Below are 22,957 nucleotides of genomic sequence, written 5' to 3' on the forward strand. Positions count from 1 at the left end.
CCCACCTCATTGTCTCAGGGAAGATCCTTCCTGCCCTCATCCTGGGCAGTGGTCACGACAGATGCGAGTCTGTCAGGGTGGGGAGCAGTGTTTCTCCACCACAGGGCCCAGGGGACGTGGACTCCGCAGGAGTCCACCCTTCAGATCAATGTTCTGGAAATCAGGGCAGTGTATCTTGCCCTACTGGCCTTCCAACAGTGGCTGGAAGGAAAGCAGATCCGAATCCAGTCGGACAACTCCACAGCGGTGGCATACATCAACCACCAAGGAGGGACGCGCAGTCGGCAAGCATTCCAAGAAGTCCGGCGCATTCTAATGTGGGTGGAGGACACAGCATCCACCATATCCGCGGTTCACATCCCAGGCGTAGAAAATTGGGAAGCAGACTTCCTCAGTCGCCAGGGCATGGACGCAGGGGAGTGGTCCCTTCACCCGGACGTGTTTCAGGAAATCTGTCGCCGATGGGGAGTGCCGGACGTCGACCTAATGGCGTCCCGGCACAACAACAAGGTCCCGGCATTCATGGCGAGGTCGCGCGATCAAAGAGCTCTGGCGGCAGACGCATTAGTTCAAGATTGGTCGCAGTTCCGGCTCCCATACGTCTTCCCACCTCTGGCACTCTTGCCCAGAGTGTTACGCAAGATCAGATCCGATTGCAGCCGCGTCATACTCGTCGCCCCAGACTGGCCGAGGAGATCGTGGTATCCGGATCTGTGGCATCTCACGGTCGGTCGACCGTGGTCACTGCCAGACCGACCAGACTTACTGTCCCAAGGGCCGTTTTTCCATCAGAATTCTGCGGCCCTGAACCTGACTGTGTGGCCATTGAGTCCTGGATCCTAGCGTCCGCAGGATTATCTCAAGGAGTCGTAGCCACAATGAGACAAGCTAGGAAGTCAACGTCTGCTAAGATCTACCACAGAACGTGGAAGATTTTCTTATCCTGGTGCTCTGCACAGAGAGTATCCCCTTGGCCATTTGCATTGCCCACCTTTCTTTCCTTCCTGCAATCGGGGTTGGAAAAGGGCTTGTCGCTCAGCTCCCTTAAAGGGCAAGTCTCGGCACTATCTGTGTTTTTTCAGAAGCGTCTAGCACGTCTTCCTAAGGTGCGCACGTTCCTACAGGGGGTCTGTCATATTGTGCCCCCGTACAAGCGGCCGTTAGATCCATGGGATCTGAACAGAGTACTAGTTGCTCTGCAAAAGCCGCCCTTCGAGCCTCTAAAGGACGTTTCCTTTTCTCGCCTGTCACAGAAAGTGGCGTTTCTTGTTGCGATCACATCGCTTAGGCGAGTGTCTGAGCTGGCAGCTCTGTCATCCAAGGCTCCCTTCCTGGTGTTCCACCAGGACAAGGTAGTGCTGCGCCCCATTCCGGAGTTTCTCCCTAAGGTCGTATCCTCGTTTCATCTTAATCAGGATATATCCTTGCCTTCCTTTTGTCCTCAGCCGGTTCACCGGTATGAGAAAGACTTACGTTTGCTAGATCTGGTGAGAGCACTCAGAATCTATATTTCTCGCACGGCGCCTATCCGCCGTTCAGATGCACTTTTTGTCCTTGTCGCTGGCCAGCGCAAGGGGTCGCAGGCTTCTAAAGCCACCCTGGCTCGATGGATCAAAGAACCAATTCTGGAAGCCTACCGTTCTGCTGGGCTTCCGGTTCCTTCAGGGCTGAAAGCCCACTCAACCAGAGCTGTGGGTGCGTCCTGGGCTTTGCGACACCAGGCTTCGGCTCAACAGGTGTGCCAGGCAGCTACCTGGTCGAGTCTGCACACTTTCACCAAACATTATCAGGTGCATACCTATGCTTCGGCGGATGCCAGCTTAGGTAGAAGAGTCCTGCAGGCGGCAGTGACATCCCCGTAGGGGAGGGCTGTTTTGCAGCTCTAACATGAGGTATCTCTTTACCCACCCAGGGACAGCTTTTGGACGCCCCAATCGTCTGGGTCTCCCAATAGAGCGCTGAAGAAGAAGGGAATTTTGTTACTTACCGTAAATTCCTTTTCTTCTAGCTCTTATTGGGAGACCCAGCACCCGCCCTGTTGTCCTTCGGGATTTTTTTGTTGTTTGCGGGTACACATGTTGTTCATGTTGAACGGTTTTTCAGTTCTCCGACGTTATTCGGAGTTAATTTGTTTAAACCAGTTATTGGCTTCCTCCTTCTTGCTTTGGCACTAAAACTGGAGAACCCGTGATACCACGGGGGGGTATAGCCAGAAGGGGAGGGGCCTTGCACTTTTTAGTGTAGTGCTTTGTGTGGCCTCCGGAGGGCAGTAGCTATACCCCAATCGTCTGGGTCTCCCAATAAGAGCTAGAAGAAAAGGAATTTACGGTAAGTAACAAAATTCCCTTCTTTTTTGGAAAAACTTCTGTTTTTTTTTTTTTTTTTTTTTCAACCCTTTACATAAAAGATGCATAAAGGGAAGAGGGGTGCACAGCCTCATATAACAAACAATGAGTGCTGCTTCATGTGTGAAAAGGCAAAATCAATAAGAAAAGTCACACATAATAGAAGCGCACATCCAATGATGAAAAAATAAAAAATATTTATAGAATCCATAGAAACACACAATATAAAATCAGTTAAAACCATACATTGACCATGACCTCCACAGTTGAAAATATGCGCAGAATGACAAAAAGACCAATAATGATATATTTCAAGAAAGTGAGTGTGCAAAATTGGTGAGGATAATTGATTTGTGTTCCCACAGTCAAAACATGGTTAATAGGGGTAATACAGTATGTCTATAGGCAAGGTAATGGTTTAATAATGTAAGTATGCTGGATGTAAATAGCAGAGACAATAGATCACAATCCCACAGTCAAGGAATTAAATAGAATGTATATCTAGAAGTCAATGACCTAATACATATATATATATATATATATATATATATATATATATATATATATGTATATATATATATATATATATATATATATATACATATATGATTTATTTATTACATGCACACAGATACATACATGCAATCTTGCATAGCAAGGAATTGTATAATAAAGTTATTCATAATAAATAATCAAGATTATTCCCAGGATTTAACTAGCAAGTATAGATATAAATAATCCTAACCGCAGATCCAAAAAACATAGATTAATAGTTATTACACAGCCATAGACAATGTCCCCCAAATCCATTCCTGCAAGGTAGGTCAGGAATAGAATAGTTAGAAACCTCACCACCTGCTAGTTACTATGAACGGGTCTATAAAAAAGCCCATGCACAAAAAATAGTAGTAGATCACCACTCAAGGGTAACCCTGCCATGAAAATTACAAGTGTGAAAGGTAATATAAGGGGTTAACCCTAAGCTACACATCTTTTAAACTGTGGAGGTCATGGTTCATGTATGGTTTTAAAACTGTGTAGCTTAGGGTTAAATGGGTTTAATGAGAAAATAGACATTATGTCTCTTGGAAGCAGGAGAGGAAAAAATGGAAGTGCAAACATGGATAGTCTTCTCTCCAGCCAGCGTAACATAACACTAAAAAGTTACACATTAGTAATCTATAATCATGTCCACCCATAATGGAAAGCAATAGTTATTTATCCCTCCATGGTGAGCACCGTTATTAAAAAAAAAAAAAAAAAAATATATATATATATATAATTTTGTTCATCCATCATGTACCCTAAACTGGCACTAGTTACAACTATTGCAGGTAAATATTATAAACAAGGGAGTCAAGATAATGTAGAGCTGAACAGAAGGATAGAAAATAATAATTTTATTGATCACATATTAAAATAACAAGAGGATGCTACAAAAACAAATGTGAGGGACCTGGAAAATGTAATCACATATACACCATTATTGCAGAAAATTTATAAGTGCAATTTATAGAGAACAACAAAGGCTCAATAAAAAATGGGATGGTTTTTTTTGTTTTTTTTTTGCTATATGGTCATATCAGGCAATTCCACAAGATGGCGTAGCTGACCCATATATTGGAGAAATACTGAGTTAATACAGGCATCAAATAGCTTGGTAAGTAATAATCATTTATATAGCTATTCCACAGCACTTCACATACATTGGCAACACTGTCCCCATTGGGGCTCACAATCTAAATTCCCTATCAGTATGTTTTTGAAGTGCAGTAGGAAACCGGGGAACCCAGAGGAAACCCACGCAAACACGTGGAGAATATATACACTGCTTGCTGGTGTTGTCCTTGGTGGGATTTGAACCCAGGACCCAAGTGCTGCAAGACTGCAGTGCTAACCACTGAGCCACTGTGCCACTGTGTATGATGGTGTCTCAGGGACCCGAGACACAATCATACTTACCAAGGGCTTTATTTGATAACTTCCATCAATCTAGACTGATCATAGCACAACTGGTATAGTCTGTCATTATGGAATGATACAATGCCTTTATTACTGAGTATTTCTTCCATATATGGGTCAGCTGCGCCATCTTGTGGTCATGCCTGATATGACCATTCAGATTAATATTTCTATATGGGCTCATTGATGGATTTTAGTATGTGTTTATAATAACTGAGAGTATATGTAATTTACTTCACATGTATGCAGACACCTCTTTATTGCAGTTTATATATGTCAATAAAATGTTTTTGAACCTTTATTTCCTTTAATTTGCACTATTACATTTTCTGCAATAATGGCATATACAGCTCTGGCAAAAATTAAGACCACTGCAAAATTGTCAGGTTTTTCTGATTTTTCTCTTTATAGGTATATTTTTGCGTAAAATGTAAATTATTTTATTTTATACTTTACTCTACTGACAAAAATGTCTCCGAATTTCCAAGCAATACATTTTGTATCTAGTTTCTGAAAATGAGAAATGGTCAAAATAACAAAAAAATGCATTGCTTTCAGACCTCAAATACTGCAAAGAAAACAAGTTCATAATCATTTAGAAACAACAATACTAATGTTTTACCTCCTGAAGAGTTCAGAAATCAATATTTTGTGCAATAACCATGATTTTTAATCACAGCTTTCTTTCGTCTTGGCATGCTTTCCACCAGTCTTTAAGGAATAACGTTTGGAACTCCATTCTATGTCTGAACTGGGTGCAAAAAACCTAAAAAACATCACTATGGGGAGATAAGGTATGCACACCAGTGACTATGGAAGGGGAATACATGGAATAGCAGAAACTGCTGTGTGAATACTGACATGAAAAATTCAATAGCTATTTGTAAGAATGAAATGTGAAAAATGGAACCTGCATTACTGCCATGAATATATGAATAAAGAGAAATTTAGCTACTGAATTGATCAATGCAGAAGAGCCCCAACACTACGCCAAAGTATTTCTCTACGTTGGGGTCCCTAGCTTGTGTGTGTCCTCTCATGCAGTTAAAAAACTTACCGTGTATGGGACGCTGAGACCCAGGCTATATATGCGTATAATGTGGATTGGCAATAGGTGTGTATGGGGAGGGTTCACAAACGAAAAACTACTAACATTAAGGAATAACGTTTGGAACTCCATTCTATGTCTGAACTGGGTGCAAAAAACCTAAAAAACATCACTATGGGGAGATAAGGTATGCACACCAGTGACTATGGAAGGGGAATACATGGAATAGCAGAAACTGCTGTGTGAATACTGACATGAAAAATTCAATAGCTATTTGTAAGAATGAAATGTGAAAAATGGAACCTGCATTACTGCCATGAATATATGAATAAAGAGAAATTTAGCTACTGAATTGATCAATGCAGAAGAGCCCCAACACTACGCCAAAGTATTTCTCTACGTTGGGGTCCCTAGCTTGTGTGTGTCCTCTCATGCAGTTAAAAAACTTACCGTGTATGGGACGCTGAGACCCAGGCTATATATGCGTATAATGTGGATTGGCAATAGGTGTGTATGGGGAGGGTTCACAAACGAAAAACTACTAACATTAAGGAATAACGTTTGGAACTCCATTCTATGTCTGAACTGGGTGCAAAAAACCTAAAAAACATCACTATGGGGAGATAAGGTATGCACACCAGTGACTATGGAAGGGGAATACATGGAATAGCAGAAACTGCTGTGTGAATACTGACATGAAAAATTCAATAGCTATTTGTAAGAATGAAATGTGAAAAATGGAACCTGCATTACTGCCATGAATATATGAATAAAGAGAAATTTAGCTACTGAATTGATCAATGCAGAAGAGCCCCAACACTACGCCAAAGTATTTCTCTACGTTGGGGTCCCTAGCTTGTGTGTGTCCTCTCATGCAGTTAAAAAACTTACCGTGTATGGGACGCTGAGACCCAGGCTATATATGCGTATAATGTGGATTGGCAATAGGTGTGTATGGGGAGGGTTCACAAACGAAAAACTACTAACATTAAGGAATAACGTTTGGAACTCCATTCTATGTCTGAACTGGGTGCAAAAAACCTAAAAAACATCACTATGGGGAGATAAGGTATGCACACCAGTGACTATGGAAGGGGAATACATGGAATAGCAGAAACTGCTGTGTGAATACTGACATGAAAAATTCAATAGCTATTTGTAAGAATGAAATGTGAAAAATGGAACCTGCATTACTGCCATGAATATATGAATAAAGAGAAATTTAGCTACTGAATTGATCAATGCAGAAGAGCCCCAACACTACGCCAAAGTATTTCTCTACGTTGGGGTCCCTAGCTTGTGTGTGTCCTCTCATGCAGTTAAAAAACTTACCGTGTATGGGACGCTGAGACCCAGGCTATATATGCGTATAATGTGGATTGGCAATAGGTGTGTATGGGGAGGGTTCACAAACGAAAAACTACTAACATTAAGGAATAACGTTTGGAACTCCATTCTATGTCTGAACTGGGTGCAAAAAACCTAAAAAACATCACTATGGGGAGATAAGGTATGCACACCAGTGACTATGGAAGGGGAATACATGGAATAGCAGAAACTGCTGTGTGAATACCACCAGTCTTTCACACTGCTTTTGGGTGACCTTATGCCAATCCTGGCGCAAAAATGTAAGCAGTTCTTCTTTGTTTGACTTCTGACTATCCATCTTCCTCTTGATTACATTCCAGAGGTTTTCAATGTTGTTCAGGTCTGGAGATTGGGCTGGCCATGACAGGGTTTTGATGTGATGGTCCTTCATCCACACATTGATTGACCTAGCTGTGTGGCATGGCGCATTGTCCTGCTGGAAAAAACAGTCCTCAGAGTTGGGGAACAATGTCTGAGCAGAAGGAAGCAAATGTTTTTCCAGGATAACTTTGTGTGCGGCTTGATTCATACATCCTTCGCAAAGTTTAATCTGCCAATTCCAGTCTTGCTGAAGCATCCCCAGATCATCACCGATCCTCCACCAAATTTCACAGTGGGGACAAGACACTGTGGCTTGTACGCTTCTCCAGGTCTCCGTCTAACCATTAGATGATCAGGTGTTGGTCCTAGCTGAAAAGGACAATGCGCCATGCCACACAGCTAAGTTAATCTATGTGTGGATAAAGGACCTCCACATCAAAACCCTGTCATGGCTAGCCCAATCTCCAGACCTGAACCCCATTGAAAACCTCTGTAATGTAATCAAGAGGAAGATGGATAGTCACAAGCCATCAAACAAAGAAGAACTGCTTACATTTTTGCACCAGGAACGGCATAAGGTCACCCAAAAGCAGTGTGAAAGACAGGTGGAAAGCAGCCAAGACGCATGAAAGCTTTGATTAAAAATCATGGTTATTGCACAAAATATTGATTTCTGAACTCTTCCTAAGTTAAAACATTAGTATTGTTGTTTCTAAATGATTATGAACTTGTTTTCTTTGTATTATTTGAGGTCTGAAAGCAATGCATTTTTTTGTTATTTTGACTAGTTCTCATTTTCAGAAAATAAACACAATTTTTGCTTGGAAATTCGGAGACAGGTTGTCAGTAGTTTATAGAATTAAAGAACAATTTACATCTTACTCTAAAATATACTTATACGGAGAAAAATCAGAAAAACTGACAATTTTGCAGTGGTCTCTAAATTTTTGTCAGAGCTGTATGTGATTTAGTTCACTTTGTATACTTACCTTGATATACTAATTCTGGTATTTTCCAGGTCCCTCATGTTTGTTTGTAGCATCATCTCATCATTTTTATATTTTAATATATCATCAATAACATAATTATTTTCTATCCTTGTGTTCAGCTCTATATTTCAAGGGCTCTATCTTGACTCCCTTATTTATAATATAAATGTTCCTTTGGAGCTAGTAGGTAGGGGAACAGCCCAATACTATATGACCAAAATGTTGTGTTATATTAATTATTGCATGTACTATAAAAAAAAATCTGAAAAAATAATGGTCGCAGAAATTAGTAACTAAACAAATTTGCTTCTTTTTTAAAATGGTTAAAGGGGCATTTTAAATTTTAGGAGTTATGTCCTTTTCATCAAATATGGAATAATGTCCTGAGCAATGAGGGTCCAACTGCTGGTAACCCCATCTATTCAGAGAGCTGTGGCTCTGAAGAGCACCTTGTGAGTAGCTCAGTGGTTGACCATGCACTCTGGAGTAATATTCATTCTTAGGGGAGTGCTGAAGACCAGCCGAGAACAGCACTCGTATCGCCAGCGTTCCCATTATAAATGAATGGAGCGGCAGTGCATTCACAGTCCATTCACATGCTTCTATTCAGGCTCTCTGGAGGGAGCCATGGGAGTAGCCGTAGTTGAAACCCTAGTAATTGAGAAGTTCTTCCCTATCCATGGATACGGGATAACTTCCAAAGTTGAGAATACCCCATTTAATGGGAATTGGTCAGCAGTATTTCACACCCCATACTTTTTTTATATGCTCATGTAGCTTTTTCAAGGATAAGTCCAGAATACCTTATTTACATGGCCAGCCAGTTCTACTGTTACTGATAAGTCAGCATTTAGATTGATAGTTCTTCAGCCTCTTTTGCGTATATAAATCTGAAGCCTATGTTACTCCATCGCTATTCAATTAGTCATATATCAATGCATACACTAATGTCCCAGTTATGGAGGAAAGGATGCAATATAAAGTTGTTGCGTGACTTGTCTTTGAAAGAGCTTACTGCTGAGAAGACCCCGTTAAAACTTTTTTTTTTTTCTCCTCCAACCACAGAAGCTAGAAGTAGTGTTGGCTTTCCTAGACTGATGTGTAATCTTTCATATTATGTTCACACTCCATATACCATTGTAGATTCTTTTTTTTTTATTACCACATAGATATTACCGGTGCAATAACTATTAACTACAAGCCAGACAAAGACCAGAATCAGATGGACTTCACAAGTGATGACTACTTTGCAACCAGTAACGAGCCTAAAGCTTCTGAACACATTGTAACATTTCTAGGTAATCTTCTATTGATTTTCCTTCATCCGTGAGAAATTGTATCTAGTTTCCCTTACATTGAAGGGGAATCGGTCACCAGGTTAATCTGCTGTAGTTGTATCAGCAGGAGATTACTAGAGGACTAGTAAACCTGCTGCAGTGCAATCCTCCATTCGCCCTCACCATTGATTAGCAGCTTTCTGGTGGCAGATTCCCCTGAAATGGAACCTGTCACCAGTTTTTTTCAGTATTCAACCCAAAGTATCACCTTCTGCAGCTCCTGGGCTGAATTCCATGTATGTAAAGTAAACGTTTTGCTCAGATGGGCGTCCTTTTTTTTTTTTTTTTTCTCCCATCTCCTGTCTCTCTCCTTTTTGCCACTGTTCGCTGTCCTTCTTTCGTGATTGACATGGATGAAGCCTCCGTCATCATCTACATTGCTAGGCACAATCTTGCGCCTGCGCAGAGTCATTCCCGGCTTGTGCAGATGCACTTCGCTCTACCCCATTGCTGGCAGAGCCGAAAACATAGGTGCGCTTGCGTGAGCCGGTGAGCTCTCTGTGCAGGCGCGAGATTGTCAACAATGATGTGGATGGCGTCACTGGCTCACGCAAAAGCACCTATTTTTCAGCTCTGCTGGTGATGGGTCAGAGTCAAGAGTGCCTGCGCGAGCCAGGAATGACTGTGCAGGCGCGATATTCAGTACAGCTACGTAGATGATGATTGAGGCGTCATCCATGTCAATCGTGAAAGGAGCACGGCAAACAGCGGTAAAAGGAAGGATAGGTGACAAAAAAAAAAGAGGACGTTAATCCGACCAGAATGATTCATTTACATACGTGACTGGAGATTTTATAAAGTTATTTCTAGGGTCTGCAAGGGGAGTCGGGGCACAAGGTGCACCTTCATAAAATGCAGCCCAGGAGCTGCAGAAGGGGATACTTTTGGTTGAATACTGAAAAAACTGGTGACCGGTTCCCTAAATATAGTATTTTTATGCATTGGTTCAGTTTAGTTCTGACCCAATGCTGACCCTTTATTTTCTTTCGGAAGCATCAGTTGACAAGTGAATGTCAAAACTGCATTTTCAAAGGAGTGGGTTGGGCTAATAAATCATGTGGATGGCCATATGTGTGTATGTTGCTTACCTGGGTAAGAGTTGGTACCATTATACACTTGGGGAAGAAGGTTTGCCAACTGCGGCAGTATAATGCTCTGGCAATGTACTGCTTGAGTATATAAAGAAAATCTTTTCAGCTGACCTGTCATCCAATCACCATGTAATTCCCTGGGGTGCTCATAGTCCGCCGGTTAGTCCACACCGGTATAGCAGGGAGAGGAAAAAAGTAGTATGGACCCAGCTTGACCCTGGCATTCATGTGAATGTTGCTTAAGTAGACCAAGTACTCCCCTTAATTACAGCTATATTTAATGGCAGAACCGCTTTACTCAGGATAATTCACTCTGCTGGACTGCATTTATTGTGCAGGAATGGTTTGAGATGAAGGCCAAAACTCCAAGGAATAGAATTTGCCTCCAACCTGATGGGATCTGTCTGATCAAGTAGGTTTGATATGTGTTGGAAAAACAAGTTGGATTTACAGAGCCCCCAACAGCTAATTTCCAGCACTTTGAAGGGTTGTTCAGACTACCATGTTGATGACCGTATGTCTACCAATGAGCTGTTGTTTGCTCAGACAGTTCCAGTATGTAAACACTTTATTGTAATTGCAAAGCACCGCTCCATTCAGTGGTGACTGCAGTGCTGCACAAAAGCTCCTATTCAAGAGCTTTTGCTGTTCCTTAAGGTACCGTCACACTAAGCGACGCTCCAGCGGTCCCACCAGCGATTTGACCTGGCAGGGATCGCTGGATCGTCGCTACATGGTCACTGGTGAGCTGTCAAACAGTCAGATCTCCACAGCAATCAGAGATCAGCCTCTAGCCACCAGCGACCCATGTAACGACGCTGTGCTTTGTTACCATGATACACATCGGGTTACTAAGCAAAGCGCTTTGCTTATAGTTACCCGATGTGTACCTTGGCTACGTGTGCAGGGAGCCGGCTTCAAGAAGCTGCGGATGCTGGTAACCAAGGCACACATCGGGTAACCAAGCAAAGCCTTTGCTTGGTTACCCGATGTGTACCTTGGTTACCAGCATCCGCAGAAGCCTGCTCCCTGCACATTCAGATCGTTGTGTGCTTCACAGCGGGAGAGCAACAACTAAAAAAATAGTCCAGGACATTCAGCAACAACCAGCGACCTATCAGCAGGGGCCAGGTCATTGCTGGATGTCACACACAGCGACATCGCTAGCAAGATCGCTGTTGCGTCACAAAAAACGTGCCTCAGCAGCGATGTTGCTAGCGATGGTGCTTAGTGAGACGTGGCCTTAAGTGTAAGCTGCTGGAGCAAATAGCTGATAGGTGGGGATGTCGGACACTCACTTATCTGATATTGATGACCTATCCTATGGCTTGGTAGGCAGTATATTGTGCAGCTGACACCTTGGCTTCAGATACTTCATTCAGATGTCTTGTAGGATCCATTATTGTATACAGAACGTAAAATCTAGCTGTGAACTCAAATGCTATGTATTTTGCAATTATTAATAACCTTATTTTGATGTCCTTTGACTATGAACATACACTGCTTATTCTTTGTAGAACTAAAGGCAGCGCATGAAGCAGATAAGGGTGCATCATCTAGGTAAAGATCTGCAATATTAGACAATTTTCCTAATATTTATATATTTCCTGTACGTATTCCAAAACCGTTTTTAATTTTCATACAAAAAAAATCCTGTGTTTAAATGGTTATAAATCCATGAGACTCTGTATGACCTGCAGATTCTGCTATCATGTTCCACTTCCCTATCCATTGTAGAAGCTTTATCCCAGCAGAGCAGACTATGCTCCCAGCAGACTGTTCATACAAATCACCACATCACTCCCCTTTGGTAGTGACATCAAGGCCTTCCATTTGTAATCCTGTATAATCAACCCTCTGTTTTATGTTTTCAAGGATAAAAGCTGTCCTTGCCTTTTTTTTTTCTTCATCCCAGTGGAGAATGGTGGGGTAGGCGGTGGGTGGGCTCCAATTCTGATTTGACTCAGTAACTCTTAATGTTTCTCGTACAAATGATGAAGGCCATCAGTTAAAGAGCATATCTGGAAATTAATAAAAAAAAAATGTTCCTGAGCACTAATAGTTGCTACCAACCTGCCTGGTGCCATTCTTCACTGACACTGAGCAGTCAGAGCGTCCTGCTAGCCATTAAAGTGGATTTAACAACAGACCAGCGGCTTCTTTTCCACTTTGTTCTGTAGATGAGGCGGGTCAACTGACGTTATGCTGACTGACAGCCGACTCTCCACTGGCTAACTGGGGGAGCCAGCTGTCAATCAGCATGACATCAGCTGACCCACCCTGTCTACAGAGCAGAGCGGATGAGAAACCTCTGTTCTGTTGATGCTAAGTCAGCGGAAGCTGCTGAATTGCCAGCAGGGGCAGTCTGTGACAGCGAAGAACTGCGCCTGCCACAATAGGCAAGTAGGTGGCAACTTCCTGACTGCTTAGGCACTTCACTTTTTCTTTTTTCTGACCTGCAGAGCTGTATGAAGCCTTATTTTTTTGGTACTATGTTGTGGCTAAAATGTTTATTGGTCGCTTTTATTCCGAGGTTTTTTTTTTTTTTAATCTTGCACGGTTCACTATGCTGTAAGTATAAGCAAGTTCAGTGCGATTATAGCGATAAGATTTTTCTTTTTTTTATTTGACTTTGATACTTTTGCACACTAAAAACTATATTTTTACAAAGTTTGCTTTTTGCATTGCTATATTGAGGGGTTTTTCCTTCCCCCCCCCCCCCGAAAGCCTTAAACTTACAACTTTCTCCACTTTTTATAAAAAGTTGTCAGTATAATGAAAAAGCAACATTTTTGGCCTTTTTTTATGGTTTTTGTTTTCATAGTGCTCGCCATACGGAATAAAATATTTTTATAGATCGGGTCTTTCAAGACATAGCAAAGCCAGTTGTGCGTACTTGTTTTTTGTTTTGTTTGTTTTAACACACAGGCTGTGTTTTTAGTGGCAAAAATGGGTTTGTGATTTTTAACCACTTAAATACTGCTGTCAGTCACAATAGAAGTATCTCTAAGGGGTTATTCAGACCCGATTTGGCTCCATAACAAGTCAGAATCAATGTTGCAGGGTGTGTGCTGTCATATACAACAGTCACCTGTGGGATTTTCACCCGTGGTGGGATGCTATTCACTTATTCTTCACTGCTGTTTTAAAACGGCAGTGAGGATTAAAGACCCTTTTCCCTTAACAGATTGTTATTTTAATACGTATTGGTGTTCATTAAAAGGTGAAAAAGCAGCGATCAATTTAAAATGACCTGTTTAATTTGATAGATGGATAATATCGATCGAGAGATATTTAAACAGGTCATTTTCTAATGATAGCTTAAATCCCTTAATTAAATCTATTAATACATTTTATATAAAAAATTAGAATCTAGTTTTATCTATTTTTTTTTATCTGTATTAAACCTTGAAATCTTGCAATTTTCACTTTGGCTACTGGGCCTGTTTTAGACTTTAGGGTGGAAACACATCTATGCGAGTAAAATCGGTCCGACTGGGCTGAAAAAAACTCGGCTGATTTTAGTTCACGTTAGGTCCGAGTGCAACGCAAGTGCGATGTTTTTTCTGAATAAATTAATGATTTTACTAGCGAGTGTAATGCGTATTTTTTACTATGTCATCTGCCATTCAGCGCTGCTACATGGCCGCTGACAGCAGACACAGACAGCCATGTAGCAGAGCTGAATGGCAGATGACAGCAGACAGACAGAGCAGCACGATCAGAATGAACTCGGGTGAACTTCACCCGACTTCATTGTCATGTTGCGGCTCTGACTGTGACGTGTCCTGATTAGCGGTCACCTGTGAAGGGCTCACCGGTGACCGCTAATCCCCTGAGTGACTGAAGTTAGCAGCCCTCCCTCACACTTACCATTCCCCGATCCCCGGCGCGGCGCTGCACAGCATTCACACTGCTCCGGCGACTTTTACTATTTACTGTAACTTACAGATTAATCATGGAGGGTGTCTCATAGACGCCTGACATGATTAATCTAGGATTTAGTGGCAGCTATGGGCTGCCATTAACTCCTTATTACCCCGATTTGCCAATGCACCAGGGCAAATCGGGAAGAGCCGGGTACAGTCCCAGAACTGTCGCATCTAATGTATGCGGCAATTCTGGGCGGCTGCTGACTGATATTGTTAGGCTGGGGGGCTCCCCATAACGTGGAGCTCCCCATCCTGAGAATACCAGCCTTCAGCCGTATGGCTTTATCTGGCTGGTATTAAAATTGGGGGGGACCGCACGCCATTTTTTTTAATTAATTTATTTATTTTACTGCACAGCATAGACGCCCACTGGCTGCTGTGATTGGTTGCAGTGAGACAGCTGTCACTCAGCGTGGGGGCGTGTCTGACTGCAACCAATCATAGGCGCCGGTGGGCGGGTAAAGCAGGGAATAAGAGATTGTTTAATGAGCGGCCGGCTTTTTCAAAAGCGGAGAAGCCGCCGGAGCAGTGTGAACACTGTGCAGCGCTGCGCTGGTGATCGGTGAGTATGAGAGAGGGGGGGAGAGGGATCGACTGACATGGACAGAGAGTGAGGGACAGAGATAGTGACCGACACAGAGAGCATAGAGTCCGAGAGGGAGACACCAACTGACAAAGAATAGTGATTGACAGACATTGTGAGACATCACTCGTTTCCAGTGTTTTAGGAAACATGCGAGAAATGTATTTAGAAAATCGGATGTCACTAGGATGGTGTGAGTGCAGTCCCGTGACAGCCGATTTTTTACACGCTCCCATAGACTTGCATTGGAGATACTCGCAGTAGAAACTCGCAAAAAAAGCAGCATGCTGCGATTTTTTTTCTCAGTCCGATTTGGATTGAGAAAAAAAATCGCAGATGAGAGCTGAATCAGTCACTAACATGTGTCCAATTCCAATGCGAGATTTTCTCGCATTGCTCTACTGCGAGAAACTCGCAAGTGAGAAGCAGCCCTTAGGGTATGTGCGCACGTTGCTTTTTACCTGCTTTTTACCTGCTTTTTTGCTGCTTTTTCTTCTGCGCTGTTTAATGCCAAAATGGATGTGTTCTTCTATTCAAGCAAAGTCTATGGGAATTTGGGTTTCTTGTTCACACTATGTTGTTCAAAATGCTGCCTTTTTGTGGCAGAACTTTGGTCAAAAACTCAGCTTTGCAGTGCAAAACCCAAATGGCAAAAACAATTGACATGTTGCTTCTTTGAAAAGCTGAGTTTTTGACCAAAGTTCTGCCACAAAAAGGCAGCATTTTGAACAACATAGTGTGAACAAGAAACCCAAATTCCCATAGACTTTGCTTGAATAGAAGAACACATCCATTTTGGCATTAAACAGCGCAGAAGAAAAAGCAGCAAAAAAGCAGGTAAAAAGCAGGTAAAAAGCAACGTGCGCACATACCCTTAAACCTTCTGTTGTCTCAGTACCTGTACCTTGCTGCCATGGTCAGTCCTCGACCTTGTACTGTAATTTTGTTTTGACTTGCCTCTAATGAGCGCTGACAAAGTTCATTGTGAAAGGAGGAATTTAAAAAAAAAAAAAAGTTTAGCTTTTGAAAGAAGATAATAAAATAAAACTAAAGCATAAGACTTTGCATTGGAAAGCGTTAAGTTGAAATACAAATGTAAAAGCCATTTCTGCATCCCAGCAATCGGACCCTGGGGATCAACCTGTTATCCTGTAGTCTATGGACAGGAGAGGACTTCAAGCTCAGAAAAACCCATTTAACTGTGAATAAATATTCACTGTCACAATCCCTATTTATCTTGGTCTTCAGCAAAGAACGTCTGATTTCTATTTTCCGTCTGGAACCTTGATACTGTATTAAGCTTTCGCAGTACAGTAAAGCATGGTTTACCCAGCAGAGAACGCTGGTAACATTTTTTTATTTTTTTTTTCTTGTACTGCATGGACTTTGATATCGTTACCGTCTTATGATTAAAAAAGGCATTTCCAAAGCTAAGTTGAGAAAGAGACCACAATCTTAAAGTAAATCTGTCTTGTCACTTACTAAATAATGTTTATAAATATCCTTTTAAGCTGTTTTCCTGCTTGTTTTAAAAAAAACAAAAAAACAGCAGCTTAGAGGGTAAAAGAAAAAAAAATATACTCAGCCCGGTAATCTACTCCCTGCCTATGGGAACCGCAGTCCTGACGTCGCTACTTAGTCTGGTGGGGAGCAAATACCTGGGTGCGTATATATTCTTATGCCCTTGACTTGCAGCTGCCATTTTTTTTTTTAAAAAAGCCAGAAAACCCATTTTAAGGATACCTGTTATTTCAGGCAGAATTACAGTGTGATTGCGTTTTAGAAGCCTTTTCTCTAGTCTTAATCTCCTGATCTTAAGAAACTTTTTTTTTTCTCTTCATATGCCACTAATCACATGTGGTATAATGTTTTCTGTTCTATATTTTTTATGTATAGATTTAGATGTTTTTGTCTTAAATGTAATGTGTACTTTGTGTTTTTCTTTCATAAGCAGTGACGATATTGCATGTACCACAGAGGAATCTGAGGTAAGAATTGTCAGAGGGAACTGCAGCACAATCAATACTACTACATTTCTATCATATGTATATAATGTGTGTCATGGACTTGTGTTTCCTATATACACAATTGGAGGTGATGAATATTGTCAGGGCATATCACAGTAAACATCACAATCTTAAGAATTTTAAATTCTTTGTTTTATACTTTCCAGATTCTTACACCAATAGAAGATACAGAGCAGGAAATAAAGGATACTGTTGAGGAAAGTAAAAAAGAAACCTGTGAAGAAATGGTGCCCAACATGGTAAGTACCAGATTTCTATCTAGACCTGTGGTTCATGTTGACTTGTGACATAAATCCATGTTTATTTTGCAGGAACCTTGTGAGTCAGATCAGGAATTTACAAGTAACAAAGATCTTCTAGATTTCTTGGTAAGTATTTTTGTGCTGCTGAGTAAAATGAACTCTTGGGCCATGTGCATGGGTTGTCCTTGGCACCAGAGTGGCCTGAAATATACAGCCTCAGCAAAAATGTAAAACCAAGACACCAGTGACTCCACCATGCCATTCCATACAGCAACAAAGGTAAGCTGATGTATACCAGCCTAGTCTGACAAGAGGACACCTTTTTAGTATATGGCAGGTAAAATAAGTCTTCAGTGTGTATACCAGACATTGGCTGACACATAGACCAAAGGCCTACGTACAGGTAGATATAACGCAAGTTTTGCATGTGTGGGGGTTTTTTTGATTCTTTTTTTTTGTACACACTTTGTTGTCGTCATCATACATTATAAACAGATATGCGTGTGTACATGTATATACACACCCCTGTTAAAATCAATTTCCGTCATTTAAAAACAAAATCATGTCACCTGTAATTTATACAATTCCATTGAGAGACAGTCCATTTTGAGGGAGAAAATAAAAATCATTAAAATGTTATTACACCCTCTACTCATTTGAAATGTGGCTGAGTTCAGATTCAGCCAATCACATGTAAAGCAGGTGTAGACCAGCCTATTTTCAGATCTGATCGCACAGTCTGTCCAGGGAAAAAAATCACTGTGTTAAAGTGTGATCCGATGATATCTTGGACTGACAGAATGGAGAACATTGAGAATTTCTTTCTCCATTTTCTCCTCCTCTTAGAGAATCAGAGCGCATTACGCTGACCTTCTGATCAAAAACTGAGCTTGTTCAGTGCCATTTGCATAATCGTCCTGATTTTCTCAGTTGAGAGATTCTATGGTTGTCTGCTCCTGCTCTTAAACTCATGTTTATATAGTTGTCGGTACTCAGCTGCTGTCATTTACAGGTATTCCAATTAACGCCATATAAAGTTTACAGTTTTAGTAGGATTTTGCTGAGCTTATCTTAGTTGAATTTTACAGCAAAAGGTATGGTCCATAAATGGCTTAATAAACATCAAGAGGGTGGTCCTCATTGTTGGAAGCTAGAAAGGAAAAAGAAAAGCAACGCATGAAAGATGTGCACACCTAAAAAAAGGATTAAAAATTACATCCAAGAGACAACCACTGGTATAACTGTAATAGGTGCATAGAGGTAACAAATCAGAAAGCCCTCAATATAGAGAGCAATAAATTAGAGAACAGTTAGGAAGTATGTATTTAAAAAAAATATGGATGACAGTTTTTAGAATTGTCAGTTCAATTAATTAAATTAACACTTAATTTTCCCATGGGGCCGCATGAGAAATTGGGATGGTTTTAGACGGCCGGACTAATATAATTAACTCAGTTTTACCCAATACTGTATATAGTATATATACTATCCCTTCATAAACAAACAGTAAGTTACAGACTGTGTGACCCTGCATGCATACATGCAGACATGTCCATTTTTTCTCCGGCAGCACGGGTGTCACACGGATTGCACACTGATGTGATCCGTGTGACATCAGTGTCACAAATACCAGAGAAAACACGGGTCTTTTTAAAAAAAAGATTTTCTATATTTACCTCTCTCCAGCGCTGCTGTCTCTGGCTCTGCTGCCTCCCGCTCCTTATCACCGGTAATTATACTCACTGAATATTCACTGCAGTGAGCAACTGGAAGCAGGGACAGCGCTGGGGACTGCATCGCCGGTAATTATACTCACTGAATATTCACTGCAGTGAGCAGCTGGAAGCAGGGACAGCGCTGGGGACCGCATCGCTGGGTGAGTGTACAGGTAGGTGTGTGTGTGTGTGTGTGTGTGTGTGTGTGTGTGTGTGTGTGTTGAGAACCTGGAAGCCGGAGCATCTCGGGGACTTATCACCGTTCCCAATGAACTCTGATGAACCCGTGAAGCTGTAGCGTGGGTGTCGCAAGGGGGTCATCAGAGTTCATTGGAAACTCCGATGACCTCCTGGAGGACACTGTGCTTGCAGAATACTCACCTGTCCCTGCGGTGATGTCCTCAGCGGTGCTGTGCCCGGCGCTGTCACCTCTATGCTCCGGCTTCCAGGTCCTGAGTGCGGTGAATAATCGATGAATGAGTGGGGGTCAGGAGCGGGAGGCACTCCTATATACTGCACCTGTAATATACATCACTACACTCCTATATACTGCACCTGTAATATACATCACTGCACCTGTAATATACATCATTACACCCCTATATACTACACCTGTAATATACATCACTACACTCCTATATACTACACCTGTAATATACATCACTACACTCCTATATACTACACCTGTAATATACATCACTACACTCCTATATACTGCACCTGTAATATACATCACTACATCCCTATATACTGCACCTGTAATATACATCACTACACTCCTATATACTGCACCTGTAATATACATCACTACACTCCTATATACTACATCTGTAATATACATCACTACATCCCCATATACATCACTAGACCCCTATGTACTACACCTGTAAAACTACATTCCCATATACTACATCACTACACCCAAATATTACTTACCAGCTACCCCCCCACCTCCCCCCATTGTCCCCTCAGGTTATTACTCACTTCTCCCTCCTCAGGCACCTCCGTCCGCCCCCCGCCGAGATGCTTCTCTCTTGTACGGGCCCCCGCCGCTGCTGTTCTTGTAGGGCCCCCGCCGCTGCTTCTCTCCGTACGGGCCCCGGCATCTGCAGCTTCTCCTCCTGCCGGGTGGGAACTTTTCAAATGATACACACGCTCGCCGTACTGACGACATCAGGGCGCGCGCACGTGTGTCACAGAGAAAGGTGCCGGGCATGGAACAGAAGACAGAGTCCTGCGTTCCGCTGCCTACATTGTGCGGCGGAGGTGCAGGATCTGTCCTCTGTTCCCTGCCCGGCACGCAGTGTGTGATGAGGGCAATCTGACCACGGGCCTCCCGGAGCCTGGAGCTCAGGACAACAGATCAAATTGCCCTCATTACTGACTGGCCAGCAAGAACGCCCTGAGCCAGGCGGGCCGGTCACAGAGAGTAGGGGTGCCGGATGCGGCCCGCTGGCCGCCCCTTGCCCAGGTCTGATTTGCACACTTTCTATTTGTTACATCTTAGCTGGATTATATCCCTGCACTTTCTATACCCTCATCCATATTTATGTAATGTGCTTTTCTTTCAAAATCAAGGATATATATATGTGTTTGTGTGTGTGTGTGTGTGTGTGTGTGTGTGTGTGTGTGTGTGTGTGTGTGTATACAGTTAGGTCCAGAAATATTTGGACAGTGACACAATTTTCGCGAGTTGGGCTCTGCATGCCACCACATTGGATTTGAAATGGAACCTCTACAACAGAATTCAAGTGCAGATTGTAACGTTTAATTTGAAGGTTTGAACAAAAATATCTGATAGAAATTGTAGGAATTGTACACGTTTCTTTACAAACACTCCACATTTTAGGAGGTCAAAAGTAATTGGACAAATAAACCAAACCTAAACAAAATATTTTTATTTTCAATATTTTGTTGCGAATCCTTTGGGGGCAATCACTGCCTTAAGTCTGGAACCCATGGACATCACCAAACGCTGGGTTTCCTCCTTCTTAATGCTTTGCCAGGCCTTTACAGCCGCAGCCTTCAGGTCTTGCTTGTTTGTGGGTCTTTCCGTCTTAAGTCTGGATTTGAGCAAGTGAAATGCATGCTCAATTGGGTTAAGATCTGGTGATTGACTTGGCCATTGCAGAATGTTCCACTTTTTTGCACTCATGAACTCCTGGGTAGCTTTGGCTGTATGCTTGGGGTCATTGTCCATCTGTACTATGAAGCGCCGTCCGATCAACTTTGCGGCATTTGGCTGAATCTGGGCTGAAAGTATATCCCGGTACACTTCAGAATTCATCCGGCTACTCTTGTCTGCTGTTATGTCATCAATAAACACAAGTGACCCAGTGCCATTGAAAGCCATGCATGCCCATGCCATCACGTTGCCTCCACCATGTTTTACAGAGGATGTGGTGTGCCTTGGATCATGTGCCGTTCCCTTTCTTCTCCAAACTTTTTTCTTCCCATCATTCTGGTACAGGTTGATCTTTGTCTCATCTGTCCATAGAATACTTTTCCAGAACTGAGCTGGCTTCATGAGGTGTTTTTCAGCAAATTTAACTCTGGCCTGTCTATTTTTGGAATTGATGAATGGTTTGCATCTAGATGTGAACCCTTTGTATTTACTTTCATGGAGTCTTCTCTTTACTGTTGACTTAGAGACAGATACACCTACTTCACTGAGTGTTCTGGACTTCAGTTGATGTTGTGAACGGGTTCTTCTTCACCAAAAAAAGTATGCGGCGATCATCCACCACTGTTGTCATCCGTGGACGCCCAGGCCTTTTTGAGTTCCCAAGCTCACCAGTCAATTCCTTTTTTCTCAGAATGTACCCGACTGTTGATTTTGCTACTCCAAGCATGTCTGCTATCTCTCTGGTGGATTTTTTCTTTTTTTTCAGCCTCAGGATGTTCTGCTTCACCTCAATTGAGAGTTCCTTAGACCGCATGTTGTCTGGTCACAGCAACAGCTTCCAAATGCAAAACCACACACCTGTAATCAACCCCAGACCTTTTAACTACTTCATTGATTACAGGTTAACGAGGGAGACGCCTTCAGAGTTAATTGCAGCCCTTAGAGTCCCTTGTCCAATTACTTTTGGTCCTTGAAAAAGAGGAGGCTATGCATTACAGAGCTATGATTCCTAAACCCTTCCTCCGATTTGGATGTGAAAACTCTCATATTGCAGCTGGGGGTGTACACTTTCAGCCCATATTATATATATATATATAATTGTATTTCTGAACATGTTTTTGTAAACTGCTAAAATAACAAAACTTGTGTCACTGTCCAAATATTTCTGGACCTAACTGTAGTTTGCAGGTTTTAATATAAAAATTTAAAACATGGCTATATTGGGCACAACCTGTATTAAAAAGAAATGATGCAGTCCTTGGTGGATGGAAGTTTACCAGCTGCCACCATTTACCAAGTGACTGGAAGAGACACAGAAAGGCATAGAAGTGAACGTCCTTTGGTCACCTTTCACACTGATGACCGCTTCATTGTGAATAATGCCCTTTTGGAACTGTATTATGAATGCCACACAATTCCAGACACATTTAGGGATGGTGAGAGGCACCAAAGTGTTGTCAAACCATTAAAACAAAATGTGGTATGTGTGCTAGACAACCTGCAAGGTTACCTGATAACCACCAAGCACAGGTGTCATCTACGTTTGACCAGTGGGCGTCAGTGCTGTTCACTGATTAAACATAGTTCACACTGAACAGAATTGATGGCAGCCAATGATGTTGGAGACATCAAGGAGAGAGATGCATCAGCCATTGTTGTCACCAGATGAGACTTTGGTGGTTTTTGTGTGGGTAGGTGTGTCTAGTCAGTAGAGAACTGCCCTATACATTGTGAATGATACACTGACCATCCCCTACTAATTGAATAACATTCATCCAGTCATTGTGCCTCTGTATGAACAGCACAGGCCTAATTTCATCTTCATGGGTGACCATGCTCCAGCTCATCAAGGTCGCATCATTAGAGAACGAC

The 22,957-nt window shown here is 42.1% G+C and overlaps 1 protein-coding gene across 1 annotated transcript in view; it reads left to right on the forward strand.

Moving 5' to 3' along the window:
• Positions 1-22,957, forward strand: part of LOC142244335 (uncharacterized) — a 190,460-nt gene that overhangs the window by 114,390 nt on the left and 53,113 nt on the right. Inside the window, exons 9-13 of the mRNA XM_075316541.1 lie at positions 9,203-9,331; positions 11,979-12,021; positions 16,928-16,964; positions 17,150-17,242; positions 17,315-17,371. Of these exons, the coding sequence (XP_075172656.1) occupies positions 9,203-9,331; positions 11,979-12,021; positions 16,928-16,964; positions 17,150-17,242; positions 17,315-17,371 (359 nt within the window). The remainder of the gene's footprint in view (positions 1-9,202; positions 9,332-11,978; positions 12,022-16,927; positions 16,965-17,149; positions 17,243-17,314; positions 17,372-22,957) is intronic.

The sequence above is a fragment of the Anomaloglossus baeobatrachus genome, chromosome 6 (assembly GCF_048569485.1).
Source record: "Anomaloglossus baeobatrachus isolate aAnoBae1 chromosome 6, aAnoBae1.hap1, whole genome shotgun sequence".
Taxonomy (NCBI): domain Eukaryota; kingdom Metazoa; phylum Chordata; class Amphibia; order Anura; family Aromobatidae; genus Anomaloglossus; species Anomaloglossus baeobatrachus.